Below are 18,132 nucleotides of genomic sequence, written 5' to 3'. Positions count from 1 at the left end.
GAAACAATCACAAGAAAGAAAAAAAACATTTGAATCCTTATCTTGGGGTTCATTTCACCTAACATCAACTTATCTGACAATTTCTGCTTACCTCAGACATATACAAGTAATTGCAAATAAGGGAAACCATGGGACCTATGTTTCTTTGGGCCTGCCTTACTTCACTTAATATAATTTTTTCCAAGTCTTTCCATTTCCTAACAAATGGGGTGGTGTCATTCTTTCTGATGGAGGCACAGAATTCCATTGTGTATATATACCACATTTTCTTTATCCATTCATCTACTGAGGGGAATCTGGGTTGGTTCCATATCTTAGCTATGGTAAATAATGCTACGATAAACATAGTTGTGCTGGTAGCTTTAGTATGGCCTTGTTTGTGATCATTTGGGTAAATGCCCAAAAGTGGGATTGCTGGGTCATAGGAGAGCTCTATGTGGAGTCTTTTGAGGAACTTCCATACTGCTGTCCAAAGTGGTTGAACAAGTTTATACTCCCACCAACAATGAAGTAAGGTTCCCTTCTGTCCACATCCCCTCCAGTATCTATTGTTGTTTGAGTTCTTGATTTTTGCCATTCTAACTGGGGTGAGGTGGTATCTCAATGTTGTTTTGATTTGCATTTCTTTTATGGCTAGGGATGTTGAACATTTATTCATGTGTCTATGGCCATCCTTCTTTCCTCTTCAGAGAAGTTTTTCTTTAAGTCTTTAGCCCACTTATTTATTGGGCAGTTGTTTCTTTGAGAATTTGTTGTTGGGGGATTTAATTTTTTGAGTTCCAGGTATATTTTAGATATGAGACCCTTGTCTGTTGTATGGCTAGTGAAGATCTTCTCCCAATCTGTGGGCTTTCTATTGATCTTGCTAGCTATGTCCTTTGCCATGCAGAAGCTTTGCAATTTCATGCAATCCCATTTGTCCAACCTTTCTTTGATTTGTTGTCTTTTTGGGTCTCTATTAAGAAAATTTCAGCCTGTGCCAAGGAGACCTAGAGTTTCTCCTATTCCATCCTGTAATGTTTCCAGATCCATTTGGAGTTGATTCTGGTACAGGGTGATATATAAGGATCTAGCTTTAGTTTTCTACAAGTGATTAACCTATTTTGCCAGCACCATTTACTGAAGAGGCTGTCTTTCTTCCATTCTATTTTTTAGCTCCCTTATCGAAGATTAGATGGCTATAGGTCTGTGGATTCATTTCTGGGTTTTCAATTCTATTCCATTGGTCCTCATATCTATTCTTGTGCTATACCAAGCTGTTTTGATTGTTATGGCTTTGTAGTAGAGTTTGAAATTTGGTATTGATATTCCTCCAGCAGTGTTCTTTCCGTTAAGGATCTTTTTTTTGGGGGGGGGGTCCGGTCGTGGAGCCTGAATTCTGGGCCTGGGCGCTGTCCCTCAGCTCTTCAGCTCAAGGCTAGCTCTCTACCACTTGAGTTACAGCGCCACTTCTGGCTTTTTTCTTTTTGCTTATGTGGTGGTGAGGAATTGAACCAGGGCCTCATGCATGCAAGGCAAGCGCTCTACCACTGAGCCACCTTCCCAGCCCTAAGGATTGTTTTTGCTATTTGGCGTCTTTTATTGTTCCATATGAATTTTTGGATTGCCTCTTCTATTCCCTTGAAGAATGTGGTTGGAATATTGATAGGTATCACATTGAATTAGTAGATAGCCTTGGGAAGTATTGCCATTTTCATGATGTTGATCCTTCCAATCCAGGAGCATGGGAGGTTTCTCCATTTTCTTAGTTCTGTTTTGATTTCCTTTTTCATGTTTTTAAAGTTTTCATCATAGATGTCCTTCACTTCTTTGGTTAATTCCTAGGTATTTTATTTTTTGTGGGGCTATTACAAATGGAGTTGCTTTCCTAATTTCAGCCACACTTTTCTTATTGTTGGCATACCGAAAAGCCATTGAATTTTGAGGGTTAATTTTATACCCTGCTGCTTTGCCAAAGTTTTGAAACACCTTGAGTAATTTGGGAGTGGAGTCCGTGGGATTCTTTAAATACAAGATCATGTCAACTGCAAAGAGGGAGAGTTTTACTTTATCTTTCCCTATTTGGATTCCCTTTATGTTTGCATCTTGTCTTATTGCTGTAGCTAGGCATTCTAATACTAGATTGAAGAGAAGTGGAGAGAGTGGACATCCTTGTCTTGTCACCGAGTTAAGAGGAAATGGCTTTAGTTTTTCACCATTAAGTATAATGCTGCTGTAGGTTTGTCATATACAGCCTTTATTGTATTGAGGAATGTTCCCTGGATTCCTCATTTTTCCAGAACCTTCATCATAAAGGGATGTTGGATCTTGTCAATGCTTTTTCTGTATCTATTGAGATAACCATGTGGTTCTTATTCTTGCTCTTGTTGATGTGAATTATATTAATTGATTTTTTTATATTGAACCAGGTTTGCATCCCTGAAATGAATCCTGTTTGATCATAGTGTATGATTTTTTGGTTGAATTGTTGAAGTTGATTGGCCAAAATTTTGTTGAGAAGTTTTGCATCAATGTTCATCAAAAAAATGGGTCTATAGTTCTCTTTCTTTGATGAGTCCCTGCCTGGTTTTGGGATGAGGGTTATGATGGCTTCCTAGAATGAGTTTGGTAGTGAACTTTCTCTTTCAATTTCATTGAAGAGTTGGAGGAGTATTGGTGTGAACTCCGCTTTGAAGGCTTTGTAGAATTCCTCTGTAAATCCATCTGATCCTGGGCTTTTCTTAGATGGGAGGTTTCTTATTGCTGTTTCTATTTCAATGCTTGATATGGGCCTGTTAAGATGGTTTAACTAATCTTGGTTTAGTTTTGGCATGTCCATATTTGCTAGGAAAAGGTTCACTTCTGCCAAGTTCTCAAACTTATTAGCTTAAAGGTTTGAGAACTATTCCCTTATAATGTTCTGAATCTTGGTTGTTTCTTTTTGTTTTGTTTTGTTTTTGGGTCCGGTCGTGGGGCCTGAACTCTGGGCCTGGGCGCTGTCCCTCAGCTCTTCAGCTCAAGGCTAGGGCTCTACCACTTGAGCCAACGCGCCACTTCTGGCTTTTTTCTTTTTTGCTTATGTGGTGCTGAGGAATCGAACCCAGGGCCTCAGGCATGCAAGGCAAGCGCTCTACCACTGAGCCATCTTCCCAGCCCATGAAGGCCAATATTGATCAAAATCCTCACTTTTAACTTATAGTTGGTTATCAGTCTTTTTCTTTTTGAAATTTGGCTAAAATACCAGCTCATATGTCCTGTTGAGTTGCTTGTATATTGCTAAGCACATTGCCATGATGCTCAAATTCTTTCTTTCTTTTTGTCCGTTACAATATAGTTCTATTAGGTGGTGCATATGCATAAAAAGATATTGCTCTTTTTATGATGCTAATGCCCACTAATGGTGATTGCCTAGATTTATAAATTTATTACAAATTATAAAGTTATTTAATAATGCTTTCCTTTCTAACTCTTCCTCCATGTATTGGTTAGAAAAATTCTATAAAACAGATCTTTTTCTTAACAACTATTTAACTACCTCCGGTTATAGTTTACTTAGTAAAGTTAGGGTAGATATAAAAAATTTTCCTTTATCAATTATTCTAAAAATGAATTTGTTCCTTAGTGCATGCTAGTAGTGATCGATGATTGAAGTTAGCATGAGCCATTTGATGTGTTTCAATCAATTGTAGTTAATATCCAGGTCAATGCTTAAATTCTCATCTTTGGTCAGTGAGAGCCCAGATTTTGGTGGTCCTAAGGTTTGAATGTAGGGCCTCCAACTTGCTAGGCAGGTGCTCTTTTACCGGAACCACACCTCCAGCTTTGGTGGAGGACTTTTCAATTTGGCATCTGTATATTTTGGATATTGCTGATAACGTTTGGTAGCTTCCTTGATTTCTAGTATAACAAGAAATCTCAGGAGAATTTCCGATATTTCTACTTTATACAAGAACTAACAATTTCTCTGAGGTTTCTTAGTTCCTTTTTTTTCTTGCTTCCTTTTAATGGGAAGTATATTTAGAGACCTGACTCTGGGTTGTAGTAATACTCATTGATACAGTTTTTGCTTCTAAGTCTTTTTAGCGGACACAAGTACTTTAAAAGATAACACACACACAATACATTTATTTATATCCTATCATTTTAATTTAAAACATTTATAAGCAAAGAAAGTCTGAATATTTATGTTAATTTTTCAGAATTACATTATTCATTATACAATAGTTTTTTTTTCTTTTTTGCTTTCTGTTCTTTCAGGTAAATGGTCTACTGTTGGAGTTTTTGTAGCTGTTGAAATATTGGTATCCGCTAGCTAGCTAATAACAATAGTATTAACTTTTTTTTGGTTGTGGGGCTTGAAATCAGGACTTTGGCACAGTCCTTGAGATGTTTTTTTTTTTTTTCTCTCTCTCTCTCAAGACTAGCACTCTACCACTTTGAGCCACATCTCCACATCTGGTTTTCTGGTGGTTAACTGGAGATCAGAGTCTCACAGCCTTTCCTGCCTGGGCTAGCTTTGAACTTCAATCCTCAGATTTCATCCTCCTGATCAGCTAGGATTACAAGTGTGAGCTACCAGCACCTGGCTCATAGTATTAACTTTAAGAATACTCCTATTTTCTTTCTTTCTTTCTTTCTTTCTTTTTTTTTTTTTTTTGTGAAAATACTGTGCAGAGGGGTTACAATTACATGGGCAAGATAATGAGTACATATCTTATCCAGCATTATAGCCTCCTCCTTTGTTTCCTCTTCCCATCCCCTCCCATCCTCCCCCTCCTGCCCCCCCCCACCAAATCCGTCCCCGCCACCAAAGTTGTAATGTTCATTTTTTGACATAACGATGACACAATGACTTGTACATCTCATTGTTGCAATGGGTCCACCTGTATCCCTATTTAAACGATTTGTTTTTTTCCCTTCCCCTCCACAAATTATACCAACATCAAATACAGTGAAAGCAGGGGTTATACTGTGGGGGAGGGACATACAAAGCAACAAAGAAATCATCTTATAAATATGTTAGAAACAATTGCATGAAAGAAAAACATTTGAATACATATCTTAGGGTTCATTTCCCTAACATCAACTTATCTGACCTTTTCTGCTTGACTCAGACATATACTAGTTATTGCAAATAAGGGAAACCATGGGCTATTTCGTTTCTTAAATCATAGCAGGTATAGGGCTTGGTTATGGTTTTGATAACATAGGCTTGGTCCCCAAGGCAATAGGTTTCAGAAGTAAATCCTTTAGGAGGTGATTGGACATGCTAGCTCTCTTACCTGATGGAAGGATTCATCCTTTTGTGGACTTGTAAGTTGATTGGCTTTTGAGAAGTGATGGACACTTTAGGACATGGGCTCATTGGGAGGAAGCCGGTGGGTGGTATCTAGAGTGTGAGGAGGGGCTTGTTCACCTCATATCAGGAAGCACAGTGGGAAGATGCTTGTGTTCTGTGTTCTGCTTTCCCCTGTGATCCCTCTGGGCCCCCTAGCCAATGGGCTGGGTCTTCTCCTTTAGTTACTTCTCTGTGGAAATGTCTTTATAGATACACCTAGAGATGTGCTGCAGATACTGCAGAGATCAGATCCTCCATCCCAGCCTCTGTGGCTTTTCACTCTAGGGTGGTGTATTTTAGGCTGGGTGGTGAGGAAGGTCTCATGGAGGATATATTTAAGGAAGAAGCCAACCATGTGGAGACTGGAAGGAAGAACATTTTAGGCAGTACAAAGGCTCCAGGGCAGTATAAGCTATGGAGGTATTCAGAGGGTACCGGGGAGATGAAGAGCGTTCAAGACAGTGGGAAAATGAGGAGGCAAAGCCACAGAGCAGGCAGACCACCCTAAGTAGGCTCTCAGCTAGAGTAATGAGGGACCTGGATCTGCTTGGGTTCACTTAGAGAGACCCTAGAAAGCATTGGCAGGGAAAATCACAGAGAGCCCTGAGTTATTGACTAATGTCTGGCATCCTAGCTACTCAGGAGTCTCAGATATGCAGATCTGGATTTGAAGCCAGAAGAAATCTCTGAGACTCTTTTCTCTAAATAACCAGTAAGAAGCCAGGAGTGGAGATGTGACTCAAGTGGTAGAGTCAACCTTGATCAAAAAAGCCAATAAAAATTATGAAGCTCTGAGTTCAAGCCCCAGAACGGACATAATTAAGTAGAAAAATGAGTACAATCTGGATTGGGTAGATGCGATCATATACTATGCAGAGAAAATATTAAGAGATAAATCTTTCCCTACAGCTTCTTTCTCCCACATTTTACATAAGAGATCTGAAAAGACTACTTTCGCTTTATTTATTTTTAATATGTATTTTTATTGTACAGATACTGTACAGAGGGGTTACCCCCCCTCCTTTGCTTTTCCCCTACCATCCCTTCCCTCCCCCTCTCCCCAACTCCCCCCCAGCAGGCCTGAAATTGTAAAGTTCATTTTCTATATAGTGTCTTGTACATCTCATTGTTACAATGGGTCAACCTGTATCCCTATTTAAGCATTTTGTTTTTTTCCTTCCCTTCCCCAAGCTAGAGAAGTGTATATACAAGATGCAGGGCACTGAATCAAATACAGTAAAAACAGGGTTATACCATGGGGGAAGAATATACAAAAGAAACAAAAAAGTCACATAGTACATTATAAATACGTTAAAACAATAACAAGGTGGCTGGGAAGGTGGCTCAGTGGTAGAGCGCTTGCCTTGCATGCATGAGGCCCTGGGTTCGATTCCTCAGCATCACATAAGCAAAAAGAAAAAAAAGCCGGAAGTGGCGCGGTGGCGCAAGTGGTAGAGGCTAGCCTTGAGCTGAAGAGCTGAGGGACAGCGCCCAGGCCCAGAGTTCAGGCCCCACGACCGGATCCCCCAAAAAAATAGCAAGAAAGAAAAAAAACACTTGTGTCCCTATCTTGGGGTTCATTTTGCTTAACATCATCTTATCTGGTCATATGTACATAGCTTTTGACCTTTTCTGCTTGTCCTAGACATATACTGGTTATTGCAAATAAGGCAAACCATGGGACCTATGTTTCTTTGGGCCTGCCTTACTTCACTTAATATAATTTTTTCCAAGTCTTTCCATTTCCTAACAAATGGGATAGTGTCATTCTTTCTGATGGAAGTATAGAATTCCATTGCAAATATAAACCACATTTTCTCTATCCATTCATCTACTGAGGGGCATCTGGGTTGGTTCCATATCTTAGCTATGGTAAATAATGCTACGATAAACATAGTTGTGCTGGTAGCTTTAGTATGGTCTTGTTTGTGATCATTTGGGTAAATGCCCAAAAGTGGGATTGCTGGGTCATAGGGGAGCTCTATGTGGAGTCTTTTGAGGAACCTCCACATTACTTTGCAAAGTGGTTGAACAAGTTTACACTCCCACCAACAATGCAGTAGGGTTCCCTTTTGGCCACATCCCCTCCAACATCTGTTGTTATTAGATTTCTTGATTCTAGCTATTCTGACTGGGGTGAGGTGGTATCTCAATGTTGTTTTGATTTGCATTTCTTTTATGGCTAGAGAGGTTGAGCATTTCTTCATTTGTCTATTGAGCATTCTTATTTCCTCTTCAGAGAAGCTTCTCTTCAAGTCTGTAGCCCATTTAGTTATTGGGCAGTAGTTTCTTTGAGGATTTGTTGTTGGGGATTTAAGTTTTTGAGTTCTAAGTATATTTTAGATATGAGACCCTTATCTGTTGTTTTACTTTTGCTTTACAGTCAGTGTTCACAAAGGCCACAAGATGGCGAGGTTGCTCCTTAGAATGAAACTAAGTGGAAGAAAGGAGAGTTGGGGTATTGGGAGAAGGGAAGAGGAAAGGAGAGGGGGAGGGAGGACAGAGACAGAAACAACACAGAGAGAGAGAGAGAGAGAGAGAGAGACAGACAGACAGACAGACAGACAGACACATACACAAACATACACACATACACTGGAGTACTCCTCTGCTTTTCTATAACTTCCTTAATTTTCCTCACCTCTTGTTGTTGTTGTTTTAAATGTACTATTTTTTTTTTAAATTTCCTTTGTATGTACTTTACCCTGTTGTCACTGTACTTGATTTTGGTACCCTGCATCTTGTTTATACATTTGTCTAATCTGGGGAGAGGAAGGGAATAACAAAAAGCTGAAATAAGGACACAGGATAACCCATTGCAACAAGGATACACAGAGGACAGTATATTGGAAATAAACTTTACAACTTCAGGCAGGGGCTGGGGTTGGGGGTGGGGTGGGGTGGGGAGGAGTGAAGGAGGTAGAGGAGAGAAGGGATAGTGGGAGAAAAACAAGGGAAGGGGCAACCACAAGGGAAGGGGTAATGATCAGCAAGTAATGTACTCATTGCCTTACTCATGTGACTGTAACCCCTCTGTACAGCATCTTTACAATAAAATTTTAAAAAGAACTAAAAGTATCTTATCTTTAATGCAGATTTTGAACATAATTGGTTTAGAAATTGTGAGGCTAACATTAATTATTTGGATTCTGTACTTAGCTACATTTCAGCTTTCTTTTGAACTTTTCGTAATTCCATTTCACATGTAGCCAACAGAGTAATTTTAGAAAACCACCTTCTGTTAGTTACTTGCTTTAAAACTTTGTTTTTTCTTCAAAATATTTGTTCATAGTATTAGTAGTCAATATTCAAGTAATTAAAGTAAGTATAAGCTGAAAAAGAATAATTTTTGATTCATATTATGGAGATATTTATTATTATTGTCATTTCTCTATTGGGCAAATATAACTTCCCCAAACAAATAATTTCAATTGCTTTGTTTTCGAGTCAGAATCATGCTACATAGCTTAGGTTAGCCTTAAACTCCTAGTCTTCCTACCTTAGCTTATTGAATGCTGGGACTACAGGTGTGCTCCATAACACCCAACTAAATTGTTTTATTTTGTGGTACTGAGATTTTCAGGCTCACAACTTGAATTATGTCCCCAATGCTTTGTGCTTTTAGTTTATTTTTCAGATAAGATCTTGAGCTTTTTCCCAGGCCAGACTTACATTGTTACCATGTTACCTCTGCCTCTTCAGGAGCTGGAATTATAGGAATGCACCAGTACACCTGACCCTAAAAATTTCAAATTGTATAACTTATTAACATAATAATAGTGCTTAGACTATCTATTCTCATCATTTCAACATATCTGGAGGGACTTTTATTCTTATTATATTTTATGAACAATATAAAATAATATAGTATTTTATAGATAGATACATATTCATTGATTAATGCATACTCAATGCTCAGTGGTTTTGAAATGTATTTTATACATATGCACACACACATGCACGTGCACACACACACACACACACACACACACACACACACACATTTTGTCACAGGGCTTAAATTCAGGGCCTGGAAACTGTCCCTGAGTTTTTTTGCTCAAGGGTAGTGCTCTCCCACTTTGAGCCACAGCTCCAGTTTTCTGGTGGTTAATTGGAGATCAGAGTCTCATGGACTTTGCTGCCTGGGCTGGCTTCCAACCGTGATCCTCAGATCTCAGCCTTCTTAATAGCTAGTATTACAGGCATGAGCTTCCAGTGCCTCTCTGTGTGTATGTATGTGTGTGTGTTGTGTGCACATGCGTATATATATATATATATATATATATATATATATATATATATATAAAATCAAACTGAATTCTTACAATAAAACCAAGATTGTGATGTGATTATTGCCGTTTGACAGATAAATACATTGAGGCTCAAGGAGATGAAATGAATATTTGAAGATTTAGTAGTTGGAAAGTCATAATTTGAATGTACAATTCAAATGTACAACTCATTCTTTTTTTCCACTTCACTAGTGAAATAAGCAACTATTTATACATCTCTTTAATAGGAACTACTTGGAGGTGGCAATTGAAAGTAATTAGGATATTTATGCTTCCCAGTTGTTGTAAGCTAAACAAAAACAGAATTTGTATCACAAGGCATTTAGTAAGCTGTTTGTTTTTCTGAGCATATTTTCCTGCAGGCTTTTATTTAGAAGACTCCATTTGGAGCTGTGCTGATTGGGTAAAGGGATGGGGGAGAGGAGGGCTCTTAGTTGGTACCATTTGAGTGTTTTGGGCTTCTGGTCAGATGCACCTAGTGATTTCTCTAACCTGGAGAAACTTAATACTTCTCTGGACTTCCTGTTGAGATAACAGGTGGTTCACGGAACACACAGCTTCCTGCCTTATGGTGCAGCTTTTTTGTGTTCCTGGAGGCCTGCTCTATGCTGAGAACCGTTGTGTTGAAGACTGGAAGTCTGGACAAGGGCACCACTTGCAAATGCAAACTAGCTGCCCTCAGATTTATTCTCTAAGGCTCAGCATACATTTCTCTACTTCTGAACAGAGAAAACAATTATTTCCCTTATGGTCCCTTCCTATCCCATCAAAATTTTTTTAAATTTATTTTTGTTTTTTAAATTTTTATTTATTTTATTTTTTTGGGTCCGGTCATGGGGCCTGAACTCTGGGCCTGGGCGCTGTCCCTCAGCTCTTCAGCTCAAGGCTAGTGCTCTACCACTTGGCCACAGCGCCACTTCCGGCTTTTTTCTTTTTGCTTATGTGGTACCAAGGAATCAAACCCAGGGCCTCAGGCATGCAAGGCAAGTGCTCTACCACTGAGCCACCTTCCCAGCCCCTCCCATTAAACTTTTTTTTTATTGGCATCTATCAAGTATACAGCAGGACATTTCATTGTTATACCTTCACATGTGTTGAGGGAACAGTCCAAGTGGCCCATGAAGCAAAGCCCTTGGCTCACCCTTTCTTGTTATTTCTAAAGCAGCATGTAAACTGGGCACAGGTGGCTCACACCAGTAATCTTAGCTATTCAGGAGGCTGAGATCTGAAGATCACATTTCAAAGTCAGCCTGGGCAGAAAAGTCTGTGAGACTCATCTCCAATTAAAAAGCCAGAAGTGGAGTTGTGGCTCAAATGGTAGAGTGTTAGCCCTGAGTACAAAAACTCAGGGACAGCACCCAGACCCTGAGTTCAAGTCCCATGACCAGCACACATACACAGATGTATGCCAACATGCATGCACATACACACACAAAATTAATTAAAGCAGTGTGTATATACAGTGTGTATATTCCTGAAAAGCAGATGGGGCTGGGTGGCTCTTGACTAGTTTACTCTCTGTCTGGTAAATGGGATTTGGAGAGATTCATATAGCTCCTGATACACTCTTTAGTGGTCAATAATAAGTATACAGCAAGACTAAGAGCAGGAGGAAAGGTTTCTCATTTTATCTTGGTTTATGCCTCCTTATATCGCCAAAAGGCAGAGAGAGAGAGAGAGAGAGAGAGAGAGAGAGAGAGAGAGAGAGAGAGAGAGAGAGAGAGGAGGGAGAGAGGGAGAGAGGGAGAGAGGGAGAGAGAGGAGAGAGAGAGAGAGAGGAGATGAGAGAGACAGACAGACACAGAGAGACACCTTAAAAACACTTTTATCCAGGTGCTAGTGGCTCATGGCTGTAATTCTAGCTACTCAAGAGGCGCTGAGATGTGAGGATCATGGTTTGAAACCTGCCTGGGAAGGAAATCCCTGAGACTCTTATCTCCAATTAACCACCAAAAAGCCAGAAGTGGAGTTTTGGCTCAAGTAGCAAAAAAGCTCAGGAACAGTGTCCAGGACCTGAGTTCAAGTCCCATGATTGGCACCCCCCCACACACATGTGCACACACAAACACACACACAAACACATATTGTCAGGGGTTAAGATGTAGCTCAGTGGCAAAGCACTGGCTTAGCAAGTACAACGTTCTGGGTTCCATACCCAGTACCAAAAAAGAAAAGACAAAAAATAGTTTAAAAACTCCACACAGCAGTACTGTGAGAAGTAATAAAAAGTTATGTTCAAATTTTTGTCATTTATAGTTTTGCACTCTTGTGAAAATATGTAAGCAGAATTTCAGAAGATACTATCTGGCTTTATTTTATATATAGTCTTGTACAGATGGAAAGTATCATATGCCTACTGAGGGAGGGTCTGGAACGTAAGTAAAAGGGTAAAGAGGCTGAATTGTTAAGAGTAAGGAGTGGTAGAGAATTCTATAATGGAACCTCCATACTGCTTTCCAAAGTGGTTGAACAAGTTTACACTCCCACCAACAATTGAAGTAAGGTTCCCTTCTGTCCACATCCCCTCCAGCATCTGTTGTTGTTAGAGTTCTTGATTTTTGCCATTCTAACTGGAGTGAGGTGGTATCTCAATGTTGTTTTGATTTGCATTTCTTTTATGGCTAGGGAGGTTGAGCATTTCTTCATGTGTCTATTGGCCATCCTTCTTTCTTCTTCAGAGAAGTTTCTCTTTAAGTCTTTAACCCACTTATTTATTGGGCAGTTGTGAGCTCCCCTATGACCCAGCAATCCCACTTTTGGGCATTTACCCAAATGTTTACAAACAAGACCACACTAAAGCTACCAGCACAACTATGTTTATTGCAGCATTATTTACCATAGCTAAGATATGGAACCAACCCAGATGCCCCTCAGTAGATGAATGGATCAAGAAAATGTGGTATATATACACAATGGAATTCTATGCCTCCATCAGAAAAAATGACATTGCCCCATTTGTTAGGAAATGGAAAGACTTGGAAAAAATTATATTAAGTAAAGTAAGCCAAGCCCAAAGAAACATAGGTCCCATGGTTTCCCCTATTTGCAATATCTAGTATAATAATGAGTCAAGCAGAAAAGGTCAGATAATGTGATGTTAGGAAAATGAACCCTTAGATATGTATTTTAATGTTTTTTTTCTTTCATGCATTTGTTTCTAACGCATTTATAAGATTATTTCTTTGTTGCTTTGTATGTCTCTCCCCCACAGTATAACCCCTGCTTTCACTATATTTGATGTCGGTATAATTTGTGGAGGAGATGGGGAAAAACAAGTTGTTTAAGGATACAGGTGGGCCTGTTGCAACAATGAGAAGTACAAGTTGTCATGTGGAAAACGAACTTTACAACTTTGGTGCGGAGGGGGGGGGAGGACTGGGTGGGGGGACCGGCAGGAGGCTGGGAAGGGATGGGAAGGGTAAACAAAGGAGAAGGCTGCAATGCTTGATAAGAAATGTACTCTTTATCTTGCCCATGTAAATGTAACCACTCTGTACAGTATGTTCACAAAAAATAAAAATAAAAAAGAATTGTATAATGGAACTGAGAGTTGTTCCTCCAAGTGGATTATTGTCATAGAAGGATGTATGCATCATCTGATTTTTTTTTTCTAGGAAAGCCAGAAATTTGCATTTTATGTTATTTCTTGCTTTTTTTTTTTTTTTTGTCAGTCATGGGGCCTGAACTCGGCCTGCGTACTGTCTGTCAGCTCTTCAGGTTTTCTAGTGGTTTATTGGAGATAAGAGTCTCACGGACTTTCTTGCCCTGGCTGGCTTTGAACCATAATCCTCAAATCTCAGCCTCCTGAGTAGGTAGGATTACAGGCGTGAAACACCGGTGCCTGGCTTTATTTCTTAATTTTTGATCCTTGACATCTTAGTAAAATTATTTTTCAACACTCTGTGCCTTCCTAAACTAAACCTTCCTGCCTATGGCTATGGCCAGGAAGTCAGGTTTTGACTTGTTGGTTAATCCTTACTTCCTTCTTCAAGGGGCCCTGGAGTTCTTAACAGGAACAGAAGCTGCAGTACGAGGGGAAGACAAATGGTTGTACCACACTTCTGCACCCTGCCCAGTGTGGATAATTTCTATTCTTGTTTCAGGCTATGGCCAGACAGGACCCATGTCTCAGCGAGCTGGTTACGATGCTGTTGCCTCTGCTATTTCTGGTCTGATGCATATCACAGGCCCTGAGGTAGGTATCCTTCTTACTGGGTTCACAGGTTTCCTCGTCATGAACCTATGGGGATAAAATCAAGTTAGTGTTAGAAAGCAACCCAGAGGGTTGGGAAGGTGGATCAGTGGTAGAGCGCTTGCCTTGCATGCATGAGGCCCTGGGTTCGATTCCCCAGCACCACATAAGCAAAAAGAAAAAAAGCCAGAAGTGGCGCTGTGGCTCAAGTGGTAGAGTGCTAGCTTTGAGCTGAAGAGCTGAGGGACAGCACCCAGGCCCAGAGTTCATGCCCCACGACTGGACTCCCCCAGCCCCCCCCAAAAAGAAAGCAACCCAGAAAAGTGAATGACTTATCCAAATAAAACAGAAGTGTGCCTAGATGTACTGAAACCTAACTCTTAATATGACCCCATGGAAAACAATAACCTGCTAGCAAAAATCAATAGACTAGGTAGTGAACATATTTTGCCTCCTTATTATATTATTCAGCCAAAATTACCTTTGCATGATCATGGAATAATTCTGCTGTGAAATGGAATGTTCCATTAGATTCGACCATGAAGTTCTAATAGTGCTAGAGGGCTTATATTAGATATATACACATGACACAGGCTTTCTTCCACCCCCCACCCCCCCGCCGGAATATATAAGTAGCTATGGTTGCAAACCTGTTGTTTGAGGTGTCCGATGTTGTCTCTGATTTGTTATATGCACTGGAGTTGGACAGTGAGGGAGTGATTTGAGACAGTAACAATCCATCTCCATTGATGGTTCATTGGGATGTTCTTAAAAAAACAGATAAATAGCCATGATGTGGTTGGTTAGATTGAAACATGGACTCTTGTGGAAAACTATGTGGACAGCATTAAAGCAAAAACAAAAACAAAAACAAAAAAACAGAATAGGAAAGCCTAGTAAATGAAAGATCCATTTCAAAACAAATGGACTGCTTGGCGCCAGTGGCTCATGCCTGTAATCCTAACTACTCAGGAGGCTGAGATCTGAGGATCACAGTTCAAAGCCAACCTAGGCAGGAAAGTCTGTGAGACTCCTATCTCCAGTTAACCACCAGAAAACCAGAAGTGGCCCTGTGGCTCAAGTGGTAGAGTGCTCGCCTTGAGCTGAAGAGCTAAGGGACAGTGCCCAAGCACAGAGTTCAAGCCTCACAATCAACAAAAAACAAAACAAAATAAAAAAAAACCACAAAGAGACTGGTAGGCTTATACATTCTGTCCCAGCAGATCTTCCTTTAGTTAATTTTTCAGGAAATACTGCTGTATGTTGGGATAAACTGTGATAGAATAACCTCAACTCTTTTTTGCAGTCATTACTTGTTTTGAATTCAGAGCAGTATAGGTAGAGCTGGAGTCAGAAGGCTCTGAGTTCAAATCCCATTTACACCCCCCACCCCCGCAACAATGACAATAACCACAAAGAAGTTGTGAAATATTAATATCTTAATATATAAAGTCTTTAAAATACATAATTTTATTATTAAGGTATTGTACAGAGGGGTTGCTATTTCACAATTCAAGTAATGAGCACATTTTCTCTTTTGGACAATGTTGCCCCTTCTGTTACTTTCCCCCTGTTCCCCCATCTCATCCCTGCTCACTAGTTGCACAGTTCATTTTCCACATGGTGTATACTGAATATTAGGATTTTTTCACCCTTCTTCCATTTCTTTCTGCACCCCTTTTTATTCCCTCTAAGAAGCAGGAAAAGAAAAAAAAAGCACACATAAACACCACCACCACCACCACTACCAACAACAACAGCATAAATATAAGCTCTTTTTGTAATTCCTTCCTTTGTTTTGTTTTTATAAGCCATGGAATATATGTATGTAAGTCTTTTCTTAAAATAATCCAGGGATGATTTTTTTCCCCCATCCATTGACAGAATCAAGCATGGACTTACCTCTCTTTGTCTATCCCATAGACTCTCATCTGGCTAAGATGTCATTATTGAGACTAATTTTATTTAAGGGCACTAAATTCATCTAGGAATATCTGAAATGTTTCCATCTATTACTTTCTATTAAATATATTTTTAATACATTTTTTATTGTAAAAAAAAAACTGTACACAAGGGTTACAGTTACATGAGCAAGGTCATGAGTACATTTCCTAAGCATTGTTACCTCCTCCTTTCTTTTTCCCCTCCCCTCCCTTCCCCTACCTCCCACCTCCACAACTACCTAATCCTAGCCTAAATTGTAAAGTTTGTTTTTCAACATAGTGTCTTGGTACATCTCATTGTTACAATGGGTCAACTGTATCCCAATTTAAGTATTTTGTTTTTTCCCTTCCCCTCCCCAAGCTAGAGAAGTGTATATACAAGATGCAGGGCACTGGAATCAAATATAGTGAAAGGAGGGATTATACCACGGGGGAAGAACCTACAAAAGAAACAAAAAAATCACATGGTACATTATAAATACGTTAGGAACAATAGCATTTATTGAGTATTCTAAACATTGTTTTATATACTTTTTGTGCTTTAAATTAGTAAACATGACTCCCCTATACTATGTTTTATTCACCTGGTATAATTATCACTCTCTATGAAACCCCAGTACTGGGGCTTGAGTGTAGGGCCTCCCACTCTTCCTTGGCTTTTTGCTCCAGGCTGGCATTCTACCATCTGAGCCACACCTCCACATTCATGCTGCAGTCTGACTTTGGTTGAGTGGAATGTTGAAAGCCAAAGTTACGTTCGGATCTCTTTAGTTTTTTTTTTTTAAGAACTTAATTTCTATTTAAAATTTTTATTAGTATAAAGTTATTATAGAAAGAGGTTTCATTGTGATGGTTACAGATGATGTACATACTTGATCTATTCCATCTTGTCTATATTACATTTCCTTAACTCTTCTCCCTTCTTCCCTCCTCCTTTTTTTTTTTTTAACAGTTTTTAGTGCATTTCATTATGCTATTTTATACATATACACAATATACTTCTATCGTGTTCCCCTCCTCCCTCACCCCCCCCCCCACACCCCGCACTTGTTCCTTCCACACAGAGGCCACCTTTTGCAATCATGTTTTATTATTACAATTATCATTATTGGTTAAGATTCCATATATGAGCAAAACAATGCAAAATTTGTCTTTCTGAGCTTGGCTTATCTCATATAACATGATGATCTCCAGTTCCATAAGTTCTTCCTTTAGATGATTCAATTTCATTCTTTAATTACTGAACAATACTCCATTGTATATATGTACTACATTTTCTTTATCTGGTCATTGGTTGCTGGGTACCTAAGATGATCCCTTATCTTACTTGTTCTAATACTACTGATGATATTTGGGTGTACAGGTACCTCTGTTCTGTGTTAACTTAAATTCCTTTGGATACATGCCAAAGATGGTACAACAAGATCTTATGGCAGTTCTACTTTTAGTTTCTGGAGGAAACTCCATACTGATTTCCACAGTGGCTGTGCTACTTTATATTCCAACCAAGCGTTCGAGAGAGTTCTTCCTCCTTGCCTCCTGTATCCTTGGCAGCATTTTCTCTTGTTTGTTTTCTTGATGATTGCCATTCTGAATGGGCATTGTTTTGATGTTGAACATTTCACCATGTATTTACTAGCTATTTGTGTTTGAGAATTGTTCAGTTTGTTTGTCCATTTTTAAATTGGATTATTTGTACTTTTGGTGTTCAGTTTTTTTGAGCTCTTTATATATTCTGGGTATTAATCTTTTGTTTGATGACTAGCTTTCAAAGATTTTTCTCCCATTTTGTGGGTTGTCTCTTCATTCTAGTAATAATTTCCTTTGATGGTCAGAATTTAAAAAAAATTTAATGCAATCCTATTTGTTAATTCTTGCTTTTATGTGAACTCAATTCAGAGAGTAGTTTCCTATGTCTATATCTTCAACTATTTTTCCATAGTAATTTCAAAGTTTCAAATTTTCGAGATCTTTGATTCATTTTGAATTGATTTTTGTACACGGTAAAAATATAGGGCTCTTGTCTTAGTCTTCTACATATGGATATCCAGTTTTTTTGAGACCATTTGTTGAAGAGACTGTTGGTCCCCTCCCTCCATTCTTTCCTTCTTTCCTTTTCTCCTTTTTTCCTCTTTACTTTCTTCTCTTTTTTCCTCCCTCCCTCCTTTCCTTTTTCCCTTGGCAGTACTGGAGTTTGAACTTGTGACCTCCTGCTTGCTAGATAAGCACTCTACTACTTGAGTTATGCCCCAGCCTTTTTTTGCTTTTGTTATTATTACTATTATTAGTAGTTTGAACTCAGAATCTCACAGGCTGGTGCTCTATAGCTAAGCCATACCTCCGGCTATTTTTTGTACTGTTTAATTTTGAGACAGGACCTTACTTCCT

General features: G+C 39.2%; 1 protein-coding gene across 10 annotated transcripts in view; it reads left to right on the top strand.

Moving 5' to 3' along the window:
* Positions 1-18,132, top strand: part of Sugct (succinyl-CoA:glutarate-CoA transferase) — a 602,475-nt gene that overhangs the window by 59,903 nt on the left and 524,440 nt on the right. For all 10 annotated transcript variants that reach the window (XM_069998316.1, XM_069998332.1, XM_069998322.1 and 7 more), the window contains exon 7: positions 13,713-13,804. In XM_069998316.1, the coding sequence (XP_069854417.1) occupies positions 13,713-13,804 (92 nt within the window). The remainder of the gene's footprint in view (positions 1-13,712; positions 13,805-18,132) is intronic.

This window comes from Dipodomys merriami, unplaced genomic scaffold (genome assembly GCF_024711535.1).
Source record: "Dipodomys merriami isolate MVZ:Mamm:240054 unplaced genomic scaffold, mDipMer1.0.p SCAF_104, whole genome shotgun sequence".
Classification (NCBI taxonomy): Eukaryota; Metazoa; Chordata; class Mammalia; order Rodentia; family Heteromyidae; genus Dipodomys; species Dipodomys merriami.
The sequence above is the reverse complement of the archived record's forward strand: the minus strand, read 5'-3'. Positions and strand labels throughout refer to the sequence as shown.